Source organism: Sorex fumeus, unplaced genomic scaffold (assembly GCF_029834395.1).
Source record: "Sorex fumeus unplaced genomic scaffold, SorFum_2.1 ptg000169l, whole genome shotgun sequence".
NCBI classification, from domain to species: domain Eukaryota; kingdom Metazoa; phylum Chordata; class Mammalia; order Eulipotyphla; family Soricidae; genus Sorex; species Sorex fumeus.
In genome coordinates this window covers 1,861,927-1,885,245 of record NW_026606226.1, presented here as the reverse complement: position 1 = coordinate 1,885,245, position 23,319 = coordinate 1,861,927, and the positions used below count along the sequence as shown (strand labels likewise).

General features: G+C 63.0%; 2 protein-coding genes across 4 annotated transcripts; both read left to right on the top strand.

Annotated features, from left to right (window-relative positions):
• Positions 1–823: 823 nt before the first annotated feature.
• Positions 824–15,434, top strand: SIDT2 (SID1 transmembrane family member 2). 3 transcript variants are annotated; one of them, XM_056107598.1, is made up of 27 exons: positions 824–1,199; positions 2,520–2,641; positions 2,871–3,035; positions 3,135–3,180; positions 3,384–3,485; positions 3,574–3,657; positions 4,248–4,347; positions 4,669–4,734; positions 5,866–5,959; positions 6,413–6,465; positions 7,070–7,141; positions 7,306–7,377; positions 7,563–7,625; positions 8,383–8,501; positions 8,645–8,718; positions 8,823–8,889; positions 9,344–9,417; positions 9,535–9,658; positions 9,789–9,906; positions 10,859–10,995; positions 11,213–11,321; positions 11,523–11,599; positions 11,761–11,807; positions 12,078–12,183; positions 12,698–12,808; positions 13,959–14,072; positions 14,146–15,434. In XM_056107598.1, the coding sequence occupies exons 1-27, from the start codon at positions 1,017–1,019 to the stop codon at positions 14,206–14,208; spliced, it is 2,562 nt and encodes an 853-aa protein (XP_055963573.1). In that variant the 5' UTR covers positions 824–1,016; the 3' UTR covers positions 14,209–15,434. The 3 variants fall into 3 exon arrangements, 2 of the variants coding, with proteins under 2 accessions (XP_055963573.1, XP_055963574.1); XM_056107599.1 differs by lacking the exon at positions 7,563–7,625; XR_008791281.1 differs by lacking the exons at positions 13,959–14,072; positions 14,146–15,434 and having other exon boundaries at positions 11,736–11,807; positions 12,698–12,723.
• Positions 15,435–21,293: 5,859 nt separating this feature from the next.
• On the top strand, positions 21,294–23,223 carry TAGLN (transgelin). Its single transcript, XM_056107621.1, has 4 exons — positions 21,294–21,478; positions 21,560–21,737; positions 21,907–22,009; positions 22,718–23,223. Exons 1-4 carry the CDS (start codon positions 21,299–21,301, stop codon positions 22,860–22,862), a joined length of 606 nt encoding a protein of 201 aa, XP_055963596.1. The 5' UTR covers positions 21,294–21,298; the 3' UTR covers positions 22,863–23,223.
• Positions 23,224–23,319: the final 96 nt, after the last annotated feature.

Here is a 23,319-nt window from a genome sequence, read left to right as displayed (position 1 = left end):
AAAGGCGAGATAAGCCTCAGAAGTTGCTGAGTGGCCACTGCACTGCCCGCAGGTTCCTCGGGCAGTTCCGCCTCAGCTGCTGCTCTGGCCAGGGGGGGGTAGGCTCCTGTGTGTCTGTGTCTGTCAGCACTAAGAACCCACCCTTGGAGAGACCCATAATTTTCAGAAGGATGTTGGTGGTCTTGGGGGCGTGGGGGGGGGAGGAGGAGAGTGGAGGGAGGAGCATGCGGGGGGGTGGGCGGGTACAAGTGTGTGCGTGTGTATGTGTGCATGTGCATGCGTGTGTGTGTGTGTGTGTGTCTACACTCCTAACTAAGTTGAGAGCGCCTTTAGGAAGCAACGTCGGACAAGGTCGGTCTCTGGAGTTTCCCAGAGCGACCGGGGGAGGCGGTGGAAGCCGCCTCTCGCCGGCCCGCGCCGCTCGGCCGGCCGCAGCCCCTTTAAGGGGCAGCCCCGGGCCTGGCCCTTTAAATGCGTGTCAGTTTCGCTGACGTCAGTGGGCGTGGCGGCCGCCCCGCTGTTTACCGCCCCGCGGCGCCGCACGCCCGCCCGCGGCCGGAGCCCCCGAGCCTTAAAGGGCCCGTCGCCCCGAGAGCCCGCGCGGCGCGGCTGCGGGCGCTCACCCCCGCGCGCACGCCCCTCGGCGCGGACACTCGGCCCTGCCCGCGCGCCCCGCGCCCGCGCCCGCGCGCCCTCCCGCCGCTCCCCGCGCCGCGGCGTCCCCCGGGCGCCCGGCCACCGGCCGCCCCCCGCCCGCGCGGCCCCCGGGGGCAGCGGCCGCAGGGGCTGCGGGCGGGCGGGCCGGGGGCCCCCGCGCCGCCGCCGGACCCTCGGCGGGGCCCGGCTCCCCGCCCCTGGGAGCGGCTCCTGGGAGTGGACGTTTCCTAATCTCGGTCCGGGGTTAAAGTTCTGGTCCCGGGTGAGATGCTGGAAGCCGCGGCCGGAGCCGCCAGCCGCCCCGGAGGTGTCCAGCTGCCCGCCGCCGCCGCCGCCGCCCCCGCCGCCCGGGCAGGGCCATGTTCGCGCCGGCCTTGCCCCTCGTGGCGCTCCTGGTGGCCTCGGTCCAGGGCCATCTGGGGTCCCTGGGGCCCAAGAACGTCTCGCAGAAGGACGCCGAGTTCGAGCACACCTACACGGACGAGGTCAACAGCGAGCTGGTCAACATCTACACCTTCAACCACACCGTGACCCGCAACCGGGTGAGGGACGCGGCGGGCCGGTGCGGGGGTCGGGGGTGGGGGCTCGGGCTCGGGCCCGGGCTCGGACCCGCGCTCGCCTCGCGGGAGCCCTGGCCCCCACCCCCACCCCAGCTTTCGTTTTCCAGCGGCGGGGCGCGCGCAGGAACCTCCGGACCAGACCTTTCCGGAGCTTCCTCCGGACCCTTCTTAAGTGGTCTCGTTCCCACGCTCTCGCTCAGAGCCCCGCTGCACCCCGCCTCTGTCTGCTCCCACGGGACGGGACTGCCCCCCCACCCCACCCCACCCTCCCGCCCGCCCTGCCCAGCACCCAGAATTGCTAGCCCCCTCCCTCCCCTGCCGGGGTGCACGGGAAGAGGCTTGCTCCTGGGCTGGCCCAGAACCCCCCTGGGGAATGAAACAGGTTGCAACTTGGAAAGGCTCTGCCCTGGCATGTTAGAGCCAAGGGGGGGGGGACTCCCCCGGGAAGTGTCCCCAGGGAGCTCCCAGACCTGGGCACTTCCAGCCCCAGAAGGCCAGCTGGCCTTGGGGCAGAGATAAGGCCCCTTCCAAGCCTGTGGGAGGAGAAGGGGAGTTTGTGAACCATGCAGATTGTCCCGCATTTCTTATCTCTCTTCCCCCCTCCCCACCTCCTGATGCCACCCTGCTTGCTGGGGCTGGGACTCTCTGCAGCGCAAGCTAGCTGAGCTGAGGCTGAGTCAAACCTTGTACCCCAGCTCTCACTGAGGAGGACAGGTGGAAATGAGATTTTTCAAGGAGGGGTGTCCTTTCTTCCTTTCCCCTATATTGGGGCATGCTGTGATTGCAGCCTCCGCTCCGTGGGAGATGCACCCCAGGCCTCACTGAGGGGTCTCCTTCCCATGCTGTGCTCTGCACAAGCCCTCCATGCGCCCTGCATGAGTCCCCCCTCCCCTTGAAGCAGCCCCCCCACCCCCAAAATAAGTTGGGCCTGTAAGGCTACAATGTAGCGCTCAACAATTCCTCTGCCATCACTCCCAGGTTCTGGCCTCTGCATCCTTTTGATAGGAGCTTCCTGGCGCTCAAGGAAGGCCGGCTGGCAGTACAGTCTGCCACCCTGTTTATACACAGCTCCCTGGACATGGCTGGGAGGGATGGGGAAGCCCCAACGTGCTTCCTGCCCTGGCCTGGGTCAGCCCTGCCACCCTGGAGCCACGTTCTGCCACCTGTCTGCCCCGCTAACTGTCCCTCCTGCAGGAGAGAGAGCTGATCAGGCAGGATGGGGGCAGCACCCCGCGACTGTGGGTGGCCAGGGCAGAGGCAGTGTCACCGCGGCCCCCGGGCTATGGCTCTGTCTCTCTGCAGACGGAGGGCGTGCGAGTGTCGGTGAACGTCCTGAACAAGCAGAGGGGTGCGCCTCTGCTCCTCGTGGTCCGCCAGAAGGAAGCGGTGGTGTCCTTCCAGGCGCCCCTAATCCTGCGAGGGCTGTGAGTAGGAAGGATCCAGGGGTCAGCGCCCCCAGCAGGGTTTTTTTCACCCTCCTTCCCTGAACCCAGCGGTGGGATCCAGCCAGAAGGCCAGGCCAGCCGGCTTAGAGCTGTGGGGCCGAATGAATGGGGCAGGACCAGGGGAGGTGGTGGAGATGGGAGGGGTGGGGGGAGATGCTGGTCAGGACAGTCACCCCGTCCTGACTCCCGGCTTCATCCCGACCCATAGATATCAGCGCAAGTACCTCTACCAAAAGGTGGAACGGACGCTGTGTCAGCCCCCAACCAAGAACGAGTCTGAGGTCCAGTTCTTCTATGTGGACGTGTCCACACTGTCTCCCATCAACACGACGTACCAGCTTCGGGTCAGCCGGATCGATGACTTTGTGCTCAGGTCTGCCCATGGGTAGGGGAGTGCCCGGGGACCCCAGGATGGGCTTCTTCCCCCCCTGCCCTGGAGTTACCGGGGTGCCTCTCTGCTCACTGCCCCCAGGACTGGAGAACAGTTCAGCTTCAATACAACCGCCGCCCAGCCGCAGGTCAGCACTGGGGCCAGGACATGGGGGACAGTGCACGGACTGTACCAGAAATGGCGCTGCCCTGGCCCAGGCCTCCCCTCCCCCCATAAACCCCCACCCCTGCCTCCACCTCCCCGCCTTCACAGGCCACACGGGCCCCTTTTGGGAGGGCCAGTGCCCATGCCCTCAGGACTTTCCCCCACGCACCCCTCCTTTACCCTCAGTTCTTCAAGTATGAGTTCCCGGAGGGCGTGGACTCGGTGATCGTCAAAGTGACCTCCAACACGGCCTTCCCCTGCTCTGTCATCTCCATCCAAGACATCCTGGTAAGCGGGCCGGTCCCCCGCGAGGGAGCAGGGTGGCTGCCGGGAAGGGCCAGGGCCCTTGCCCACCTGCCTCCCGCTCCCCCTGTAGTGCCCTGTCTACGATCTGGACAACAACGTCGCCTTCATCGGCATGTACCAGACCATGACCAAGAAGGCGGCCATCACCGTGCAGGTGGGCAGCGCACCTGCTCTGGGCCCCCGGGGGTGCAGGGCAGGGTGGGGGGGGTGGCAGAGTGCTGTCACTTCTCATTCTCCACGCAGCCGGGCTTGAGTCTTGCTCCTGTTCCCTGAGATCCTCCGGGATGATGGGCGCACAAGGCAGCCCCCCTCTGGCTGGGCCATTCCACTCACTTCAGCTCACTGGAGGGACCTGGACACGCCCTGGGTGAAGGCTGAATCGGGCTCCAGGCTGGGGTTACGTGTTTCCCTCCCAGCACCCCTGTGTGTTGGGTGGGGGGGGTCCCTGTTGGTTCCATGATAGGGGACACACATACACCTGCTTACTTGCCGGCAGTATGGGCTGAAGGTTCGAGCCCTGACCCCAGATGATCCCTGCTCTGCCTGCCCCCCCTCCCCCCCAACTGCCTGGTGCTAAGTGGGCCCTGGAGACTTCCTTAGGAATCATCCAGAGATGCTGTGGGGTGAACCATTAAGTCAGATAATATGCGGGGGGTGGGGGAGGGAGGAGCCTGCGCAGCGTCCTCTCTGGGCCCCAAGAAGGCCCGTGGCTGGTGCTCACCTTCCCGTCCCCCCCTCCCCCAGCGCAAAGACTTCCCCAGCAACAGTTTTTATGTGGTGGTGGTGGTGAAGACGGAAGACCTGGCATGTGGGGGTTCCCTGCCTTACTACCCCTTTGTGGAAGGTACAGCGTTTTTTTCTCTGTTTCGAAGGGGGTGGCAGCTGCACACCAGGCAATGCCAAGCCTGGACCCCTGGGGTTCCGCGTGCAGGGCCTGTGCTCCAGCCCCGCTGGGCTCTCCCCCTGGTGGGTAGGAGGAACTTCTGGGGCCTGGCCTGGAGGCCTCTGGGTAGCACGAGAGCCTTCCTTGATGACAGGTGGACCTGGGGGGTTCGGGGGTTCGGCCTTGGACTCTCCCTGGCCCGATCCCACCGACTCGAGCCAAGCTACGAACGACTGACTCCACGCGGCCACTTCCTCAGTCCATTTGACATTTCGCTTCCAGATGAACCGGTTGATCAAGGACACCGCCAGAAAACCCTGTCAGTGCTGGTCTCGCGGGCAGTCACGTGTGAGTGTGGGCGGCTGGGTGGCGGGCACTAGCCTCGGGCCTTTCCTCTCTGTGCCATGTCCCGTGTCTGGGGGAGGTGTGGTCTGAGCGGGAAGGGGTGTTCTGCTTCACCCCGGAAGGCCCCGAGGAGAGTTCAGGGGTGCAGGAAGCCGTGACTGTTTTAGGTCTTCCTCTACTGCTTTTTTGGGTTTTATTTTGGTTTCGGGGCCACACCCAGCGATGCTCAGGGGTTACTCCTGTCTCTGCACTCAGGAATCACTCTTGGCAGATTCAGGAGACTATATGGGATGTTGGGGATCGAATCCGGGTTGGCTGCATGCAAGGCAAGCGCCCTACCCACTGTACTATCGCTCCAGTTTCTCTCTGCCAGTTTTAAGAGTGTGACCTCCTGGGGCCTGTTTGCTCTGCTCTAGAACAGGGCAAGAGAGTCTGGCCCATGAGTCTCTCTAGGCTGTAAGGTTTGGTGTAAAATTTATAGGAAAGTTCTAGGCCCCTCAGCCACGCTCAGTAAATATTTACTAAGTGGCTAAAGGGAGCCTTTTGTAAACTGGAAAGTAAAATATAAAAATAAAGGACCGTGATGGGCGGAGGAAAGAAGTTTCCTTTTCTTGAATTATTTATTCAGCAAATATTGGCCAAGCACCTTCTGTGTATGCTTGGGTGCTATGCTGAAGCTGTGGTCCCCGGGGAGCTCCAGAGGGGTACAAGAGGCGGCGGGGGGACATGTGCAAAGCAGTGGACAGGTCACAGGCGTAGGACAGAGAAGGCTTCCTAGGCAACCTGTCCCTGAGCTGTGATGGAAGGTTAGGTCACTGTCACTGTCACTGTCCTCCCGTTGTTCATCGATTTGCTCGAGCAGGCCCAGTAACCTCTCCATTGTGAAACTTGTTGTTACTGTGTCTGGCATATCGAATACGTCACAGGGAGCTTGCCAGGCTCTGCCGTGCAGGCATGATACTCTCGGTAGCTTGCCAAGCTCTCTGAGAGGGGCGGAAGGTTAGGTCAGGATGGAGAATTTGGGATGGGAGGACCGGGGAAGGCTCTAACAGAGAGTGGGTGTCCAAGGCCAGCGTGGTTGCGGGCAGGGCAGAGAAGCCCCGCCTGACTCACCTTCCCGTCCCCTGCCCACAGCTGAGGCCTACGTCGGCGGGATGCTCTTCTGCCTGGGCATATTTCTCTCCTTCTACCTGCTGACTATCCTCCTGGCCTGTTGGGAGAACTGGAGGTAAAGTGGAACCGTGGCCCCCTCGGTGAGGGGCTGTGGGGCGAGGCCTTCCTTGGCAGTCTCTGAGGGGGGCCGGCTTTGTTTCCCACATGACCCACAGGGCAGAGTCTGGCTGGGAACCCCCTCGGCCCTCCTAGCTGGTTTTGTTTGTTTGTTTTTGCTTTTGGGGTCACACCCAGCGATGCTCAGGGGTTCCTCATGGCCCTGCACTCAGGAATTACTCCTGGCGGTGCTTAAGGGGGCGCCCTAGGAGATGCTGGGGATCGAACCCTGGTCGGCTGCATGCAAGGCGAACGCCCTACCCGCTGTGCTATCACTCCAGCCCTGGCCTCTGTGGCTTTAGGGGAGGAATGCCAGAACCACGAATGGGAGACAGGGGCCTGGGCAGAACGGGGAGCACAGGTCATTCGTACCATCCCCACCTCTGGTTTCCTCTGGATTCTGTCCCCACAGGCAGAGGAAGAAGACCCTTCTGGTGGCCATGGACCGAGCCTGCCCAGAAAGCGGTACTTAGGGGGTTGTAGGGTGGGGGGCAGGGCCATGTGCTTATGCTGTGTTTAAGGAGGGGAAACAGCACGTGGGATGCACAGTTGTAGCTTGCTCCCTTCGGGGTTGGAGGAGGAAGCTGGACCTGGTGGACAGTTCAGATGGGCAGCACCTCTCCCGGTGGCCGCCAGCCAGCTGTGGAGCGCCCTCCCGGGCCACCTGCATTTGCCCTGGGCTAGTGCCACTGCCTTCTGGGGGTCTCGGGGATCATTAACTTTGCATTCTCTCTCTCCCTCCTGCCCTCCCTCCTGCCTTCTCTCTCTGTCTTCCCTCCGCTTGGGACCTTGTCTCTCAGCCTCTCTCCTTGGTAAGCTGAGGTGCGGGGCGCAAGGCCCCCCGAGGAGTCCAGAGGGGGGAGGGAGGAAACTCGGGGCTGTCTGGGCAGGCTCATGCATCCTTGACCAGGGCGCTGGGGACGGCCCTGGGGAGGGGTGGTGGGAGGGATCTGGGCCGGGGAGGCAGGCTTGCTCTGTGCTCTGTCTCCTGTCTGGATTCTCCGCCGCCTTTGGACTCTCAGCCTCTCTCCATCCCCAGGACTCAGGAAATCTGGGCTTCTCCTCACAGGTCACCCCCGGGTCCTGGCCGATTCCTTTCCCGGAAGTTCCCCCTACGAAGCTTACAACTACGGCTCCTTCGGTAGGTGTCAAGGCCGGTGGCGGGTGGTGGCCTCACTGACCTTTGGGGCAGCACCCACGAGCCCTGGCTGATGGCCCAGCTCTAAGTGGTGGGCGGTTCCCCAGGCGTGGGTCAGCTGGCCCCTTTCCTGCAGTCCCGCCCCTCACCACCCCTTCCCCGTGCAGAGAACGGGTCTGGATCCACGGACGGGCTGGTGGACAGCACGGGCAGCGGGGACCTGTCCTACAGTTACCCGGGTGAGCGGGCAGGCCAGTGCAGGCGCGCTGTGGAGCGGGTGCTGACTGGTGACCCTGGTGGGCAGCTGCCTCTTCTGCCGGACGCTGGAAGCAGGGTCGGGCCTGCTGTGGTCTTCCCCCCCTTCTCCTCCCTCCCCACCCCTCCCCGGCCCCACGTCCCTGGTAACTTTCCCTTTCCTTTGAAGGGCACGACCAGTTCAAGCGGCGCCTCCCCTTTGGCCAGATGCGGCAGCTGTGCATTGCCATGGGTAGATGTGGGGTGGGGGTGCGGGCCGCTCTGCCAATCAGCTCCTGCCAGGGCCGGTGACTGGGGCCAAGAAGGCTCCAGGGCCAAAGGCTGCTTTGTGCATGGCTTCCCCGTCTAATGCCAGTAATTGCCAGTTCTGTGTCTTCTGAGAAGCAGGCCCCAAGCCCAGCGACCCGGCCGCCCCCAGACCAGATGTGTGGGAGGGTTCTGTGGCACCCTCCCAGCCTGGCCTCTGGCGGTAGGGCCTGCGGGTCGGGGCGCCGTGCTCTGCCCCCTTGGGCCTTGGGGCCTTTGGTCAGGAAGGCTCACAGAAGGAAACTTCTGGAAGCTCAAGACCAGAACAGGGCCCGGGCCGCGGGGCCGTCTTCCAGGAATCATCTCTGCCTGGCTGCCCTGCTGGCGCCCCGGGGCTCTGCCCAAGTCTTCTCAGAACCCACAGGGCTGCGCCCTCCTAATCAGCCTTAGTCTCAATCCAGTCCTGCTGCTTATTCCCGGGCCGGGGTGTGCGCGGTGCCCTGCACACCCCTGCTCGGTGCGGGGAGGCAAGGTCGGAGCAAGGCTCGGAGGGCCTGGCAGAGTCCTGCACCCTCCTCCCAGGGCCTGAGCTCACCTCCGACCCCAGCCGGAGCGCACAGTTGGCCTCTTCCTGTTGCCTAGTAATTGTGACAACTGCCGGGGGGCCTGGGGGAGGGAACGGACGTGGGATCTGTGCCCATCAGGCAGCCCTTTCTTCCCCCCGCCGCACCCCCCCCACCCAGAGCGCTCCCCGGACCCCGTGGGCACGCGACCCCGCCTGGACTCCATGAGCTCCGTGGAAGAGGATGACTACGACACGCTGACCGACATCGATTCCGACAAGAACGTCATCCGCACCAAGGTGGGCCCGCTGGCGTGCTGGGGTGGGGGGCGGTGGGCCAGCCCCTGCCCCACCAAGTTCTGGCCTGCAGGGGGGAGAGCCCCCTTGTCCCCCCCCACCCCCCAGCGGCCCCCAGCATGGGGCTCACTCCAGCTTCTCCTCAGCAATACCTTTACGTCGCCGATCTGGCACGCAAAGACAAGCGCGTCCTGCGGAAGAAATACCAGATCTACTTTTGGTGAGGACTGGGGCGGGACTGCCCGCCTGGTACTGCCCCCAGGACCTCCTGAGGTCCTGCGCTGCACCCTCACCTGCTCACCTGCACCCCCCCCTTTTCCCCAGGAATATTGCCACCATCGCTGTCTTCTACGCACTTCCTGTGGTGCAGCTGGTGATCACGTACCAGACGGTGAGGACACAGGGCTGGGTGGTCTTCCCCTTCCCTGTCAGGTTCTGGGACACCCCCCAGAACCTCCTCCTGGGGCTCCGGAACCAGCACTGCCCCAGGGTCGGCGGCCTGGGTCCAGACCCCACTCTGCCGGCACAGCTGGGTGACCTTCAGCGTGTCCCTCTCTGTCCCTGAGCCCAAGACCAGCCTGCGGCCAGGCCCTGGACGGGGCCTTCCCAGGGTGCTCGACCCGATAACGGGAACCGAAAGTTCTCACACTTCGAGTCTTGGTTTCCCTTCTCTTTTCTCTTTCCCCACCAGGGCAGGCGCCAGGGTTTTCAGCAAATGTGGGGCGGGCAGTGATTGTGCTCGAAGGAGCAGGGGACCCAGGGGAGAGTGGGGAGGGCGGCGTGGGTGGCAGGGACAGTGGCCTTCAGCAACCCCCTCCCTGTCCCTGCCCCCGCCCCCGCTGCAGGTGGTGAATGTCACGGGGAACCAGGACATCTGCTATTACAACTTCCTCTGTGCCCACCCGCTGGGCAATCTCAGGTGGGGGCGTCCCCCCACCCCTGTGAGCTGCGGGGGAGGGGGGTGCGGAGGCCAGGGGCTCTGTGGGCGCCCGCCTAGGTGGGAAGGAGGCCATGTGTCCCCTCTTGCCCCCTGCAGCGCCTTCAACAACATCCTCAGCAACCTGGGGTACATCCTGCTGGGGCTGCTCTTCCTGCTTATCATCCTGCAGCGGGAGATCAACCACAACCGGGCGCTGCTGCGCAACGACCTCTACGCGCTGGTGCGCTGTGCGGCCTCGACCCCCGTCCCCAGCCCCGCGCCGCCCCGCAACCCCCTCACGGACCCCTGCGGGGTCCCTCCTTCCTCCCCGCTTTCTCACCACTCTCTCTCCCGCCCTTCCTCCCCGACAGGAATGTGGGATTCCCAAACACTTCGGCCTGTTCTATGCCATGGGCACTGCCCTGATGATGGAAGGGCTGCTCAGTGCCTGCTACCACGTCTGCCCCAACTACACCAACTTCCAGTTCGGTGAGAAGCCGGCCTGAGTCTGACACCCTCTCCGTGGGGGTGGTGGGAGGTGGAGGGTGAGAGGCATCCTGAACTCACTTCCTGTGTCTGGGGCAAACCCTAGGTATTGAGCACAGGGGTATCAGGGACTCAGAAGTGACTGCCAGCCTGCCAGCTGCTTTTGGCTGCCCAGGAGTTTGGCCAGGCCTCTCTTGGACTCTGTCCTGCTCTGTAGTTCCCTGCTGAGACTTAGGATACTTGTCCTGTTAGCAGCTATGTCCATGCGTGCAATCCCAGACTCAGCCTGAGTGGGCGTGCCTGCTGTTCTGCCACGCCCCATCCTAGGCTCTGGGCGTGTCTGTAGCTCTGGCCACGCCCCATCCTAGGCTCAGTGGGCGTGCCTGCAGCTCTGGCCACGCCCCCATCCTAGGCCCAGTGGGCGTGCCTGCATCTCTGGCCACGCCCCATCCTAGGCTCAGTGGGCGTGCCTGTAGCTCTGGCCACGCCCCCATCCTAGACTCAGTGGGCGTGCCTGTAGCTCTGGCCACGCCCCCATCCTAGGCTCAGTGGGCGTGCCTGCAGCTCTGGCCACGCCCCCATCCTAGGCTCTGGGCGTACCTGCAGCTCTGGCCGTACCTGCAGCTCTGGCCACGCCCCATCCTAGGCTCTGTGGGCGTGCCTGTAGCTCTGGCCACGCCCCCATCCTAGGCTCTGTGGGCGTACCTGCAGCTCTGGCCACGCCCCATCCGAGGCTCTGTGGGTGTGCCTGTAGCTCTGGCCGCGCCCCCATCCTAGACTCGGTGGGCGTGCCTGCAGCTCTGGCCACGCCCCCATCCTAGGCTCAGTGGGCGTGCCTGCAGCTCTGGCCACGCCCCATTCTAAGGCTCAGGGAGTGTGCCTTATGGCTCTGTCCATCCTAGCCTCAGTGGGCGTCCCTACAGCTCACAGCCACATTCCCTATTCCCTATTCTAGACACCTCGTTCATGTACATGATTGCTGGGCTGTGCATGCTGAAACTCTACCAGAAGCGGCACCCGGACATCAACGCCAGTGCCTACAGCGCCTACGCCTGCCTGGCCATCGTCATCTTCTTCTCCGTGCTGGGCGTGGTGAGGCCCCTCTCGCCTTGCTCACTGACACACCCCTTTTCATCTGCAGTCGAGATCCCTGTTCTGTTCCCTCCCTGAGCCCTGGGTGCCCCAGCATGGCCTTGACCTCTGGAGAGGAAGGAGGTGCTGTGGGAACAGCTGCCTCAGCTCCTCCTCACTTCCTGCCCTCCCTCCCCCCAACACCTCCCCTCCCCCTCCCCCCCTGCCCCATACCCAGGTCTTTGGCAAAGGGAACATGGCATTCTGGATCGTCTTCTCGGTCATCCACATCATCGCCACCCTGCTGCTGAGCATTCAGCTCTATTACATGGGCCGCTGGAAGCTGGGTGAGGGCCTGCCCAGGGTGACGGCCAGGGAGGGGCTGACTGGCATTGAGGCTGGGGATGGGGAGATGCGCACCCACACGAGACTTTGGGCTTCAGCCCCCCCCCTTGTCCTGGGGGTAGGCGTGCCCTCCCCCTGACGTGCTCTGGTCAGCAGACTGGAGTGATGGTTCCCACGCTCTTCAGCACCACCCTCTCTTACAGACTCAGGCATCTGCCGGCGCATCCTGCACGTGCTCTACACAGACTGCATCCGGCAGTGCAGCGGGCCCCTCTACGTGGTACCTGCCCAGCTCCCCAGCCCTCCCGCCTCCGGCCGCTCTGTTTCCGCCTGTTAGAGCTGGCGCCCAGGATGGGGGTGGGGATCGGCTGACTCGGGCCTTCTTCCACTTCTCTCCCTGTCTCTCCCCCTCTCAGTCCTCGTGTCTCTGCTTCCCTCCAGGACCGCATGGTGCTGCTGGTCATGGGTAACATCATCAACTGGTCACTGTGAGTCTGGCCGTTGTCTCTCGTAGCCTGGCGGGTTGGATAGCTGGGGACGAGGCCAGCTGCTGGCTGCTTGGGGGGCTTCTGAGCAGCAGGCTTGAGAAATAGGTTCGGGGGGAGAGCTGCTGACAAGGAGAGGTGTAAGCACCCGGGGTTCTAGAGCATTCTGAGGGCCTCCGAATGAGGCCCTGCATCCTATTAAAATATGGTCGAGATGAGGAGAGCGCATCCTGCTCTCAGCCCATCCCCACTTCACCAGGCCCTTCTACCCAGGGCTGCCTACGGACTGATCATGCGCCCCAATGACTTCGCCTCCTACCTGTTGGCCATCGGCATCTGCAACCTGCTGCTTTACTTTGCCTTCTACATTATTATGAAGGTAGGGGGGGGCCTGGGTGCACGCCCACTCTCTGGGGGGGGCGGGAGGGAGAGGGCACTGCCTGCCTGGCACAGCTCAGTGAGAAGTTTTCTGCACATCTGCCTATAGTGGTGAAGTGGGTGGAGCAGGTGGGGGGGGGGCTGCTCCCTGGAGCCAGCTGCACCCCAGAGCCCTTCCGCACTCCGAGACAAGCCCCAGAGACCTGGGGCCATTCAGGTTCAGTCGGGAAGGGTTGAAAGGAGATGGTGGTGGTGGATGCTTCGGGGGGCCGGGTGTTCCCTGAGAACCCCCATGTTTTCTGGGGTGAGAGGAAGCCCCGGTGCAGCCCTCTCTGGTGGCAGGCCCAGGCTGCTGGCACACGCACAAGCTGACGCTGGCCATGGGCGGCAGACGGTGGGGCGCATCCCCGAGGGGCTGGAGGCAGCCGTGCAGGATACCTGGGGTGCTAGGCACTGGGGCTGGCCAGACTCGAGGCCAAGGCTCAGCCCTCAGGCTGCTCCCCATCCTCCTGCAGCTCCGGAGCGGGGAAAGGATCAAACTCATCCCTCTGCTCTGCATCATCTGCACCTCCGTCGTCTGGGGCTTCGCGCTCTTCTTCTTCTTCCAGGGACTCAGCACCTGGCAGGTGAGTGGCCGCCACTCAGCGGAAGGCCCCACCTCCTGTGTGCAACCCTGCCTGCCTCTCCTCGAGGGCTCAGTGCTCAGGCACAGGCCTGCATCGGCTTCCCAGACAGCCGTGGGTGCCTGGGGCAGCTGGACCGTGAGTGGCACAGTTGAGCTTTGCAGCCGGACATGTTACTGGGTGCCCTTGCCCCTGGGGACAGGCCTCTGTCCTGTGAACGGGCCTAAGTCTAGTATAGTGTCTCCCTGTGCGGTGCTGCTCACGTAGCTGGAGGGGAGACTGGTTCTGGACTTGCCGGTTACAGGAGGATAGAGGACATCAAGGAGAGGGGAAGGGGCCACTCAGGAGGCCAGTGCTGAAGTGGTATCTGTGAGTCAGGGAGGCTTTCTGGAGGAGGCAGCCTTGCTCATGGCCTTTGAGCCTTGGGTGAGAGGGAAAATTCCAGATACTGTGACCTGAGAGGAGAGAGAAAAACAGATGAGGCAGGTTTAGCTAGAGTGCATGAGCCAGTTTAGACTGAGCTTGCTGGTGGTGGGCATGTCAGTCTGGTCATCTCGGTGGCCTGGGCCAAGTTGGAGGACCTGAGTCTCCTTTGTTATGGCCTTTGTCACCAGCAGAGGGCAGAGTCCCAGGAGCCTGTCCCCTGGAGTCTCCGCTTTGTAAAGAAAGGACTGCAGGAAGGAGGAGGCGTGGCTAGAGGGAGGGGTAGGGCAGTGGTGGGGGCGGGCCCTGTGGAGGGGTGGGGCTTATGGAAAGGGGCGGGGCGGTGGTAGGAGGTTGGTGATAGGCGGGGCTGGCTGGAGGGGTGGGGCGCTAGGAGGAGGCGGGGCCGACAGCTGCAGTCTCTGCAAGAGATCTGGAACCAAAGTCCAAGTCTTTTCTTTTGCTTTTTGGGCTTCACACCTGGCGATGCACAGGGATTACTCCTGGCTCATGCACTCAGAAATTACTCCTGGCGGTGCTCGGGGGGGACCATATGGGATGCTGGGAATCGAACCCGAGTCGCCTCATGCAAGGCAAACGCCCTACCTGCTGTGCTATCGCTCCAGCCAGCCCCACAAAGTCCAAATCTTAAGGTGGTGGGCGCCGTGAAGGGGGCCAGGAGGAAAGGGCCAGGGCTGGGCCACTCAGCCCCTCTCCACCTCCTCCTCAGAAAACCCCCGCCGAGTCCCGGGAGCACAACCGCGACTGCATCCTACTGGACTTCTTTGACGACCACGACATCTGGCACTTCCTCTCCTCCATAGCCATGTTTGGGTCCTTCCTGGTAGGCACGGTAGGGTTGGGGTCGAGGTGGCGGGTCGACGCGTCCCAGACCTGACTCGATGTTCTCCTGCCAGGTGTTACTGACTCTGGACGACGACCTGGACACGGTGCAGCGGGACAAGATCTACGTGTTCTAGCTGGGGTGGCCGCGCTTTACTCCTGGGGCCTACGGGCCCCACTGCCTCCCGCCCAGAACCTCGGCGGCGGAGCAAGGCAAGGACTGTGCCTCCCGGCCTGCTGCCAGCTGCTGGTGGTGGTGTGGCTCGACCCGGGACACTTTCTGAGCAGGGACTGGGGCCTCGCAGCTGCCCCTGGACAGGGAGGAGCCTGGTCCCTCGAGCCCCAGCCACTGGCTACATTGCTGCTGTCTTCTCAGTGTTGGGACCCTAGGTCCCCTCTGCGGCCTCTCTCTGGCCCTTCTGCATGGGAAGGAGGGAAGTGTCGCCCTGCCTGTCTCACGGCTCACATGCTGCCCCTCCTCGCCCTGGCCTTCAGCCAGAGACCCCCAGCCCTTTCTTCTTCCTGGACTCCAAAACCCTGCCCTGGCACCTGTGAGCCTGTCCCGCTCATCTGGGCATGCCTGGCTTCCACCGTTGCCCACTCCAGCTCGCCAGGATGGCGGGAGGCGTTGGTCAGTGGGGACCAGCCAGCTGGTGCCAGCCTATTGGTGCTAAGGTCTGCGAGGGGCCCCGGGCAGTGCAGCCCCCCCACTCAGATCAGCAGAGGGGGCTCCAGCTAGCCTCCGAGAGCAAGGGGCTGGATTCAGAGGTCATCTTCCTCAGAGCCAGAGGGGAGAACAACTCACCCTTTTCCTTCCTTTTTCTCTCAAGACCGTTAGTCCTGCCAAGCCCCAGCAGGGGGCCTCTCAGTGCCATTGACGCTGCCCAGGAAGGTTCAGGTGACAAGAGCTGGGGCCTGCAAGGGGGCCCAGCCCTGCGGCAGCCCCCACGGCCAAAGGCACCCAGTGCCTGTCTGAGGAAGGAGTGCGGAGCTGCAGGCCCTGGGCGGCCTCCCGCGAGGACCAGGGCTGGCTCCCGCCGTCTCGGATTTTCCGCCAGTTTCTGGGGCAGCCACGTGCGCGCGCACACACAGAACTTCGGAGTTTACATGGACTGGCCTGAGTTCTGGGCGTCCCACCAGAACGGGCCCCTCCTGGTCCGTTCCAGATGCCAAGGCGGGGGCGGGGGGGAGGGGGCCTCTGCCTCCATGTGTTTTATTCCCCCCCCATGTGTTTTTATCGCACTCCCTGGGGCAGGGAGAGGAGGTGGGTCTGGATTCCCCCTCGGAACTCTGCTCATGCTACGGGCGCATCTGCGTTTTCTACGAATGAGTCTGCATTCAATTAAAGAAGCAACCAGGTGCATTTCTGGGCCGCTCGTTTGCTCTGCCTTTCTGGTGGGGGTGTTGGAAGAACCCTGCTGCCCTGTGCCCCTGCTGTGGACTGCAGCCAGTGAGTCGAGGGCACAGAGCAGGCAGTCTCCAAAAACGATTGGTTTCGGTGTTTGCTTTTCCCCCCTGTGGGGTGAGAGCATGCTCCCAGGCACTGCTCCAGCCACTTTTGGAGATACACAGCCCGCCGGTCCCCCCAGGGGCTGGGGACCACCTGGACCTTCGTTGCTCCACGTCAGCATGGGAGAGAGCAAACTCAGGGCCATGTGCATGCCAGCGTCTTGCGCTGGCTCCCAGCCCCAAGAAGGCGGCGTTGTGGAATAAACCTTGAGGATTCAGCGAGCTCAACGGGAGAACATTTTGGGGGAGGCCAGGAAGGCGGTGAACCCAGGACCCAGCTCCCTTTCCGGCTTCCTCCGCAGCTGCCACTAGGGGGCACCATAGTTCTTTGCGCCTGCCTGGCCACCGAAGCAAAGTGCTAAACCTGGCAAGGGCGTTTCCTTTCTGGGGACTCCCCCCCCCCCCCACGTGTGTTGTGTGTGTGTGTGTGTGGTGGGTGTGTATTGTGAGATGGGTGTATGTGTGTGAGATGGGTGTGAGTATGTATGTGTGTGAAATGGGTATATATGTGAGATGGGTGTGAGGTGGGTGTGGGTGTGTATGTGAGATGGGTGAGTGTACATGTGGGCATGTAAGATGGGTGTGTGTGTGTGCATGTGGGGATATGTGTGAATGGGTGTGTGAAATGGGTGTGGGGTGTGAGTGAAATGGGAGGTGTGTATGAGATGTGTGTGTGTGTGTGAGATGGGTGTGGGTGTGCGTGTGTGGGAGATGGGTGTGTGTGGGGGGGAGATGGGTGTGAGTGTGGGTGTGTGGGAGATGGTGTGAGTGTGAGATGGTATGCGTGTGGGTGTGTGCCAGCACAGGCGGCTCAGAGACGCCCCCTTTACCCGGTAAATCTCTGGATCCAGGTAGAAGATGGTGGAGCGTTTCCTACCTGGGTGTTGGAGTCCAGGGCAGTGGGAGCTCTTCTTGGAGGGAGGAGGGAGGGCCTCAGGTCCCTGCGCCCCAGGACTGCCTCTCCCATGCCAATCTGCCTCTCTGAGGCTAGTCCTGCCGTGCTATGCTCTTAGCGTCCCCTAGGGAGTGGTGTTACCCACCTTGGGAAAAACTACCCTGGAGCCCCTCTAGGTGGGGAGGTGCTCCCAGTTCCTCAAACCCCACCTCAGCTAAAGCAAGTCAACTGCGCAGGGTACAGCTGGGAGTGTGACAGCCTTTCCCATGGGGGTGTCCAGACCCCTGCCACTTGACTGAGGACCCCTGAGCCTCAATTTTTTTTTAATATGGCAAGTGGGTACAGTCACTGCACTCACACATTTTATTTTTTTGCATTTTTTGGGTCGCACCCAGTGATGCTCAGAGGTTACTCCTGGCACTGCATTCAGAGAATTACTCTTGGTGGGGCTTAAGTGACCATCTGGGACGCTGGGGATCGAACCTGGGTCAGCTGCATGCAAGGCAAATACCCTATACCCTATTCAATGTACTCCAGGACTCACTCTCTCTCTCTCTCTCTCTCTCTCTCTCTCTCTCTCTCTCTCTCTCTCTCTCTCTATCCGTTGTAACCTTTTTGTTTGTTTGGGAGGCCACACCCACAGTGCTCAGGATGTCTTCCTGGCTCTGTGCTCAAGCATCACTCCCAGCAGGGCTAGGGATTGAACCCGGGTCTGCCGTGTGCAAACCCTACTGTTCCCCAGAGCTGAGTCTGTTTTTTTGTTTTGTTTTGTTCTGTTTGGGGGGGGTCATACCTGGCCATGCTCAGGGCTTACTCTGTCCCTGCAGGCAGGACACTCCTGGCCGACTCGGGGACCCTATGGGAGGCAGAGGGATCCAGCCAGGATCCATTGCAAGCCATCACCACCACGGGCTGTGCTATTATTGCCTTGACCCCCCGAGCTGTGAGTCCGAGAGGACATTGGCCAGGTGGCTGGCACGTGGCATCTCTTCGAATAGATGGGTCCCGACTTCCTAGAGCTAAAGGTCCAGGACGGGAGCGTGGCCGGGGTGTCCAGCGCCAAGCCTCAGGGCCACATCCCCGGGCCCGTGGCCTTCTCCCCTCCCCTGAACCCCATGGGCAGGGAACGGGGGTGAAGGAGCAGCCCCAAGCGCGCGCGCGCGCGCCGGGGAAGCCGTCGTGGGAGCGTGGCCAGGGTGTCCAGCGCCACGCCTCGGGGCCACGTCCCCCGGCCCCTAGCCCTCTCCCCTCCCCTGAACCCCAGGGGCAGGGAACAGGGGTGAAGGAGCAGCCCCAAGCGCGCGCGCGCCGGGGAAGCCGTCGTGGTCCTGCCCTTAAAAGGCCTTTCCCGCGCCGTTCCCGCCGCCGGCGCGCCCCGCCCCGGCCCGCTGCATCCCCAAAGCATGCAGGGAATGTCTCGGGCCGCCCCGGGCCGGCAGCTCCAACTTGGTGTCTTTCCCCAAATATGGAGCCTGTGCGGAGCCCCTGGGGGGCGGGGGGCGGAGAACGGGGTCCGGTTCCTCCGGCCGGGCGGGGGCCGCGGGGCGCGCGCGCGGGGGAGGCTGACATCACCGCGCGCAGCCCTTTAAACCCCTCACCCCCGCCGGCCAGCGCCCGTCCCGTCCGGCGTCTGCGTCCCAGACAACGCGCCTCTTCTCCGCAGCACCCAAGCAGCCTTGTAAGTGCCTCTGTCCGCGGGCTGACAGCCCGGCTGGGTGACCGGGTGTCAGCGGGCGCTCTGGGACCCTCTCAGCATTCCCCATCTGCAGATGGACGCCCCCCGCCCCCACTTGCAGGGCTAGCCCCAGCTGGACGGGAGGGACTCCTCCTGCCTGGCCTGGCCGGGAGGGCTGGCACCCCAGAATGAAGGCTGAAGGCTGGTGCCGGTGGGCAAGAGGGAGACTTTGCTGCCAGTCCACACCAAAGTGTGGCTTTGTGTGCACGCATGTGTGTGCGTGTAGGTGTGCATGAGTGTGTGTACATGTTTGTGTATGCGTGTCGGGCCGGAGGTGGTCCTCCTCTGGGAGGATGGCCAAGGGGTTGAACCACCAGGGATGGAAACCCAGGGATACCTTTCCCTGGAGTCCACGGGGGCCGGGGATGGGGTTACCGGGGGAGGGTGTGGTCCCCCATTCTGGACACGATGAAGGGGTCACTCCAGGGAGGCGCTTTGGAGTGGTGGCGGGGCAGTCTGGACAGGATGTGACTACCTCTGTCCCTCCTTGAGGATCTCTTCCGGGGGGGTCCCAGTGAGTGGGGCGCTCTTTGTCCCCGAGCCTGAGCTTGAGGTTCTCTTGCTGAGGGCCCAGCCCTACTGGGGGCGTTTCCTGCTGCTCGGTGCCCAGTGCCTGTTTGCAGCTGGTCTCCAGCGGATGGCGCAGGGCTCAGGCTGTCCCTGGAGTCCCACCTGGGGCCATGAATGGCACCCCCCTTCCCTGCCCCACCCTGCTCCCCTGCAGCTCAGGTGGCTGGGGAGGTCTTCCTCAGCAATTGCCTCCACTGTCAGACTGGCTCCAGATGGAGCCTTGCGTGGGAGGGACATTCCACCCACCCACCTTGCTCCACCAGATTCCTCTTATTTCCCCTGGGGCCCACTGGGATGGGGGCTGCTGCTCCTCCTGCATGTCTCCACCAGGGTCCCCCAACTGTGTTTCTGGGGGACTCCTTGCAGGGGACAGAGCCCAGAGCCTCACACTCGCACTCAGGGTCTCTCCAGCTGACTTCCCAGCAACTGACCCAAGAGTCTTTGCTGTCTGTTTTCTTGGGGGAGGGGTACAGGCCAGGAGTCCCGTGGCTTGTGCTGGGGTCCAGCTTGGGGCTCCCACACGCAGTGCCCTGAGCCGCCCCCAGCCCTGGCTGTGCTGTGGGTGGTACCCTCTTCCATACCCACCTTCATGCCCCCAGGAGTGCGGGCCAGGCGGGGGGCTGGTGCCAGCTGATGTATAGGGGAGTCCTGGGATGGCTGGAGAGGGAGGGTGAGACCCCATGGGCTGCTGAGAGAGCGGTATCCGCGGACCCCGGCCAGCCCTGCCCCCGGCCAGCCCTGCCCGATGTGAGGATAGATGTGACACCATGTCTTGGGAGACTTTCAGTGTCCTCAACCAGGGAATGTGCTAGAAAGGGATAGAGGTGGATGGGATGGGCCCATGGCAAGGCCAGCTCCCACATCCCCAGGACCCCCCTCTGCACTCGGGGTCAAAGGGCTAGTGTTCTGAGGGGCACTGCTAAAGGACAGGCCTCAGCTGGCCCTACTTGTGGTAGAGAGCACTGTCCTCAGCTGGTGGGAGCAGAGCTCAGCACTGTCCACTGTCCATTCTCTGCTGCCCACTGTCCACACACCGGAAGGTGGGCGCGGGGCCCTTTGGGCCATGATGTTTGCAGGGGTGCAGGGGGTCGGCACTGGAGGACAACCCCCATCCTCAGTCACTTGCTCCCTCCCACCCTGGGACCTCCGAGGCCAGGGGATGGCCTCCCTGGGTCTCCCTCTAAGGGCCACCTCAGGGGATCCCAGAGAGTCCACGCCTGCCCCTCAGCCCCCAGCGGCCCTGTGTTCCCAGCAGCAAGCTCTGCAGTCGTGACCAGGCAGCATCTCACCAGCCCGGGAGAGCGGGGCTGAGACCTCACAGGGTGCTTGGAGGATCCTGCCTCGGGGTGACTCAGCTACTGCAGTGACAGATGGGGGCCCGGCCAGGCCTCTGTGCGGCTCCTCTGAGGAGAGGCAGCGCCATGGCCTCAGCCCTGTCAGGGGCTTGGTCTGAGGCGCCTCAGCTGTGGCTGACCTGGGGTCATGGGCATCTGGGCTGGAGGGTCAGGGTAGGGCTGACCTGGACAGACAATGTGACCTCTTCTAAAAGCCCTGTGCAGGACCTCTGTGGCCAGTATGGCAAAGAATCTTCTAGATCAGGGTGGCGAGCCTAGTCCAGAGGCCAAAGGCCACCTGCTGCCCGTCCAGTAAATGGAATTTTGATGGAGGCGCTTCTCTGTGGGTGCGAGGGGTCTGTTCCCTGTACCCTCAAGCCCAGAAACATGTGTTCTTGGCTTTTTATTTGTTTGGGGGCCACACCTAGAAGTGCTCAGGGGTTACTCCTGGCTCTGCACTCAGGGATCACTCCTTGCCATGCTCAGGGACCCTCTGGGATGCTGGGTATCGAACCCGGGTCGACCGCTCCCCACTGTCCTATGGCTCCGCCCCAAGACATGCTGTTGAGTCGTCTGTGAACCGTGTGTGCTGAGTCCTGCTCCAGGCTACCAGAGAGGTCCTTCCCCGGCCCCACATCTGAGGGCGTCCCCAAAGGAGGCCATGGCAGGAGAGCACAGGGAGGCCTGTGGAGGGGAGACACATATCTGGTGGGATCAGGCCGGCGGGGACACTCTCTCTTTCTGTCTCTTTTTTTTTTGCTTAAAAAATTATTAGTAGTAGTAGTATTATTAGTATTATTATTATTTTGCTTTTTTTGGGTCACACTCAGCGATGCTTAGGGGTTCCTCCCAGTTCTTCACTCAGGAGTCATTTCTGGCGGTGCACTGGGGACCCTATGGGATGCTGGGGATCGAACATGGGTCGGCTGCATACAAGGCAAATGCCTTACCTGCTGTACTATCTCTCTGGCCCCTTTTTGGCCTTTATTTTTTGGGTGGGGGTCAAATTCCTCCTGGCTCTGCACTCAGGAATTACTCCTGGCAGTGCTCCGGGGACCTTATGGGATGCCGGGGATCGAACTCAGGTTGGCTTTGTGCAAGGCAAACGCCCTCCCTGCTGTGCCACTCCAGGCCAGGGCCACTCTCTGAGCTCTTCTCCTGTCTCGGCCGTAGCTCTCCCCAACATGGCCAACAAGGGCCCCTCGTATGGCATGAGCCGCGAAGTGCAGTCCAAGATCGAGAAGAAGTACGACGAGGAGCTGGAGGAGCGGCTGGTGGAGTGGGTCCTTGCGCAGTGCGGCTCTGATGTGGGCCGCCCCGACCGCGGGCGCCTGGGTTTCCAGGTCTGGCTGAAGAATGGTGTGGTGAGTGGGGGTCTGCCTGGTGGGGAGAGGGGCCGGGTCAGGCCGGGGAGCCCAGTGCCCACCTGCAAGCTGTGTCGGCAGATCCTGAGCAAGCTGGTCAACAGCCTGTACCCTGATGGCGCCAAACCTGTGAAGGTGCCCGAGAACCCCCCGTCCATGGTCTTCAAGCAGATGGAGCAAGTGGCACAGTTCCTGAAGGCCGCGGAAGACTATGGGGTGACCAAGACCGACATGTTCCAGACGGTGGATCTCTACGAAGGTGTGAGATGGGGGTCTGTGGGAGAGCAGCCGGTGGGGGGGGGAGGCCGTACATGCTGTCAGGGTGCCTGGGATGCTGTGCGCTCTGGCCCGCACTGGGTCTCTTTTCCGGGAGGAGTTGGGCGGCCCCGTCTCCGAGTCCTGGTTATCCGACCCCGTTCCTCCACCAGGCAAAGACATGGCAGCCGTGCAGAGGACTCTGATGGCACTGGGCAGCCTGGCAGTGACCAAGAATGACGGACACTACCGCGGGGACCCCAGCTGGTTCATGAAGTAAGTGGGGGCCCGGGTGAGGGCAGTTATGGGAGCTGGCAGATCCTGGGCCATATGCCCAGACCTCCTGGGTGGTCCCCTGAGCACCACCAGGAGTGACCTGCATGCAGAACAGGAGTAGGATGAGGTTACAATTAGGCTCAGTACACAGCCCTGAGCACCACCCGCAAAAAAAAAAAAAAAAAAAAAGTGGCACTCAGGGAAGGGGGCTTTTGCCTGAGGGAGGCAGGTCTGGGCTGTGGGGAACAGAGCCTAGAGGGTAAACGAGGCTGGGGGCGGGGCAACAGACCCCGAATGCCCCCACCCCTTCCCTTTGGGTCCTCAGGGGCTCCTTCTGGCCAGTACAGTGGGGCCAGGGGTGGGGTTGGAGAGTCAAGGAATCAGGACGAACACGGGGTCAGGAGTGATGGGGGTCAGGACTGACAAGGGGTCAGGAGTGATGGGGGTCAGATCAGGAGTGATCGGTGATCAGGACCAACAAGGTCAGGACTGTAGGGGACCCAGGGCTGTCGGGCTCAGGGCTGTCAGGTTCAGGGCTGTTGGAGTCAGGGTTGTCCCGGGCAGGACTGTCAGGCTCAGAGCTGTCGGGCTCAGAGCGGTCGGGCTCAGGGCTGTTGGGGTCAGGGTTGTCCCGGGCAGGCCTGTCAGGAAAGGGCTGTCGGGCTTAGGGCTGTCGGGGCAGGGCTGACGGGCACCCTGGCTCCGCAGGAAGGCGCAGGAGCACAAGCGCGAGTTCACAGAGAGCCAGCTGCAGGAGGGCAAGCACGTCATCGGCCTGCAGATGGGCAGCAACCGGGGCGCCTCGCAGGCGGGCATGACGGGCTACGGCCGGCCACGCCAGATCATCAGCTAGAGCCCAGCTGGCCGCCGCGCCCGCCGCCGCCTCACCCACAACCTCCGCAGCCGAGGCCGAGCTTGAGGCTAGTCACCGGGCAAAGGTGACAACTGCACCTGGCAGCGCCGCACCCCCAAGTCCTCCCCCAGCACTGCGCCGGCTCCCCCCAGCCCCCCCACGCCCGCTGCCTCTCTCCCTCCTGGGCTCGGCAGGGACGGGCGGGGGGCCGCCTGGCCGGAGCAAGTCCACTGTCCTTGGCTGCCAAGTACCCGCTGAAGAAGACCCGACTCGACCTCCCCCCTACTATTTTTTTGCTGGAATTTTTTTTTGGGGGAGGGCTTGAAATTCAAAAGAGAAAAAAAATATAGATACAGTTGTTTCTCAGGCCTGGCTGGCAACGTGGCATGTCTCTTCTGTGTGGGTGCAAGGGGCGGGCGGGGCACCCTCGTGTTGGGGGGGGTGGGAGGGGGAGGGT

Coding starts and splice junctions, on each gene's coding strand:
- SIDT2 (XM_056107598.1), top strand. CDS start 1,017: ATGTTCGCGCCGGCCTTGCCCCTCGTGGCGCTCCTGGTGGCCTCGGTC. Junction 3,181..3,383: donor CAACCGCCGCCCAGCCGCAG/GTCAGCACTGGG, acceptor CTTTACCCTCAG/TTCTTCAAGTATGAGTTCCC. Junction 9,418..9,534: donor CACCCGCTGGGCAATCTCAG/GTGGGGGCGTCC, acceptor TGCCCCCTGCAG/CGCCTTCAACAACATCCTCA.
- TAGLN (XM_056107621.1), top strand. CDS start 21,299: ATGGCCAACAAGGGCCCCTCGTATGGCATGAGCCGCGAAGTGCAGTCC. Junction 21,479..21,559: donor TCTGGCTGAAGAATGGTGTG/GTGAGTGGGGGT, acceptor CTGTGTCGGCAG/ATCCTGAGCAAGCTGGTCAA. Junction 22,010..22,717: donor GACCCCAGCTGGTTCATGAA/GTAAGTGGGGGC, acceptor CTGGCTCCGCAG/GAAGGCGCAGGAGCACAAGC.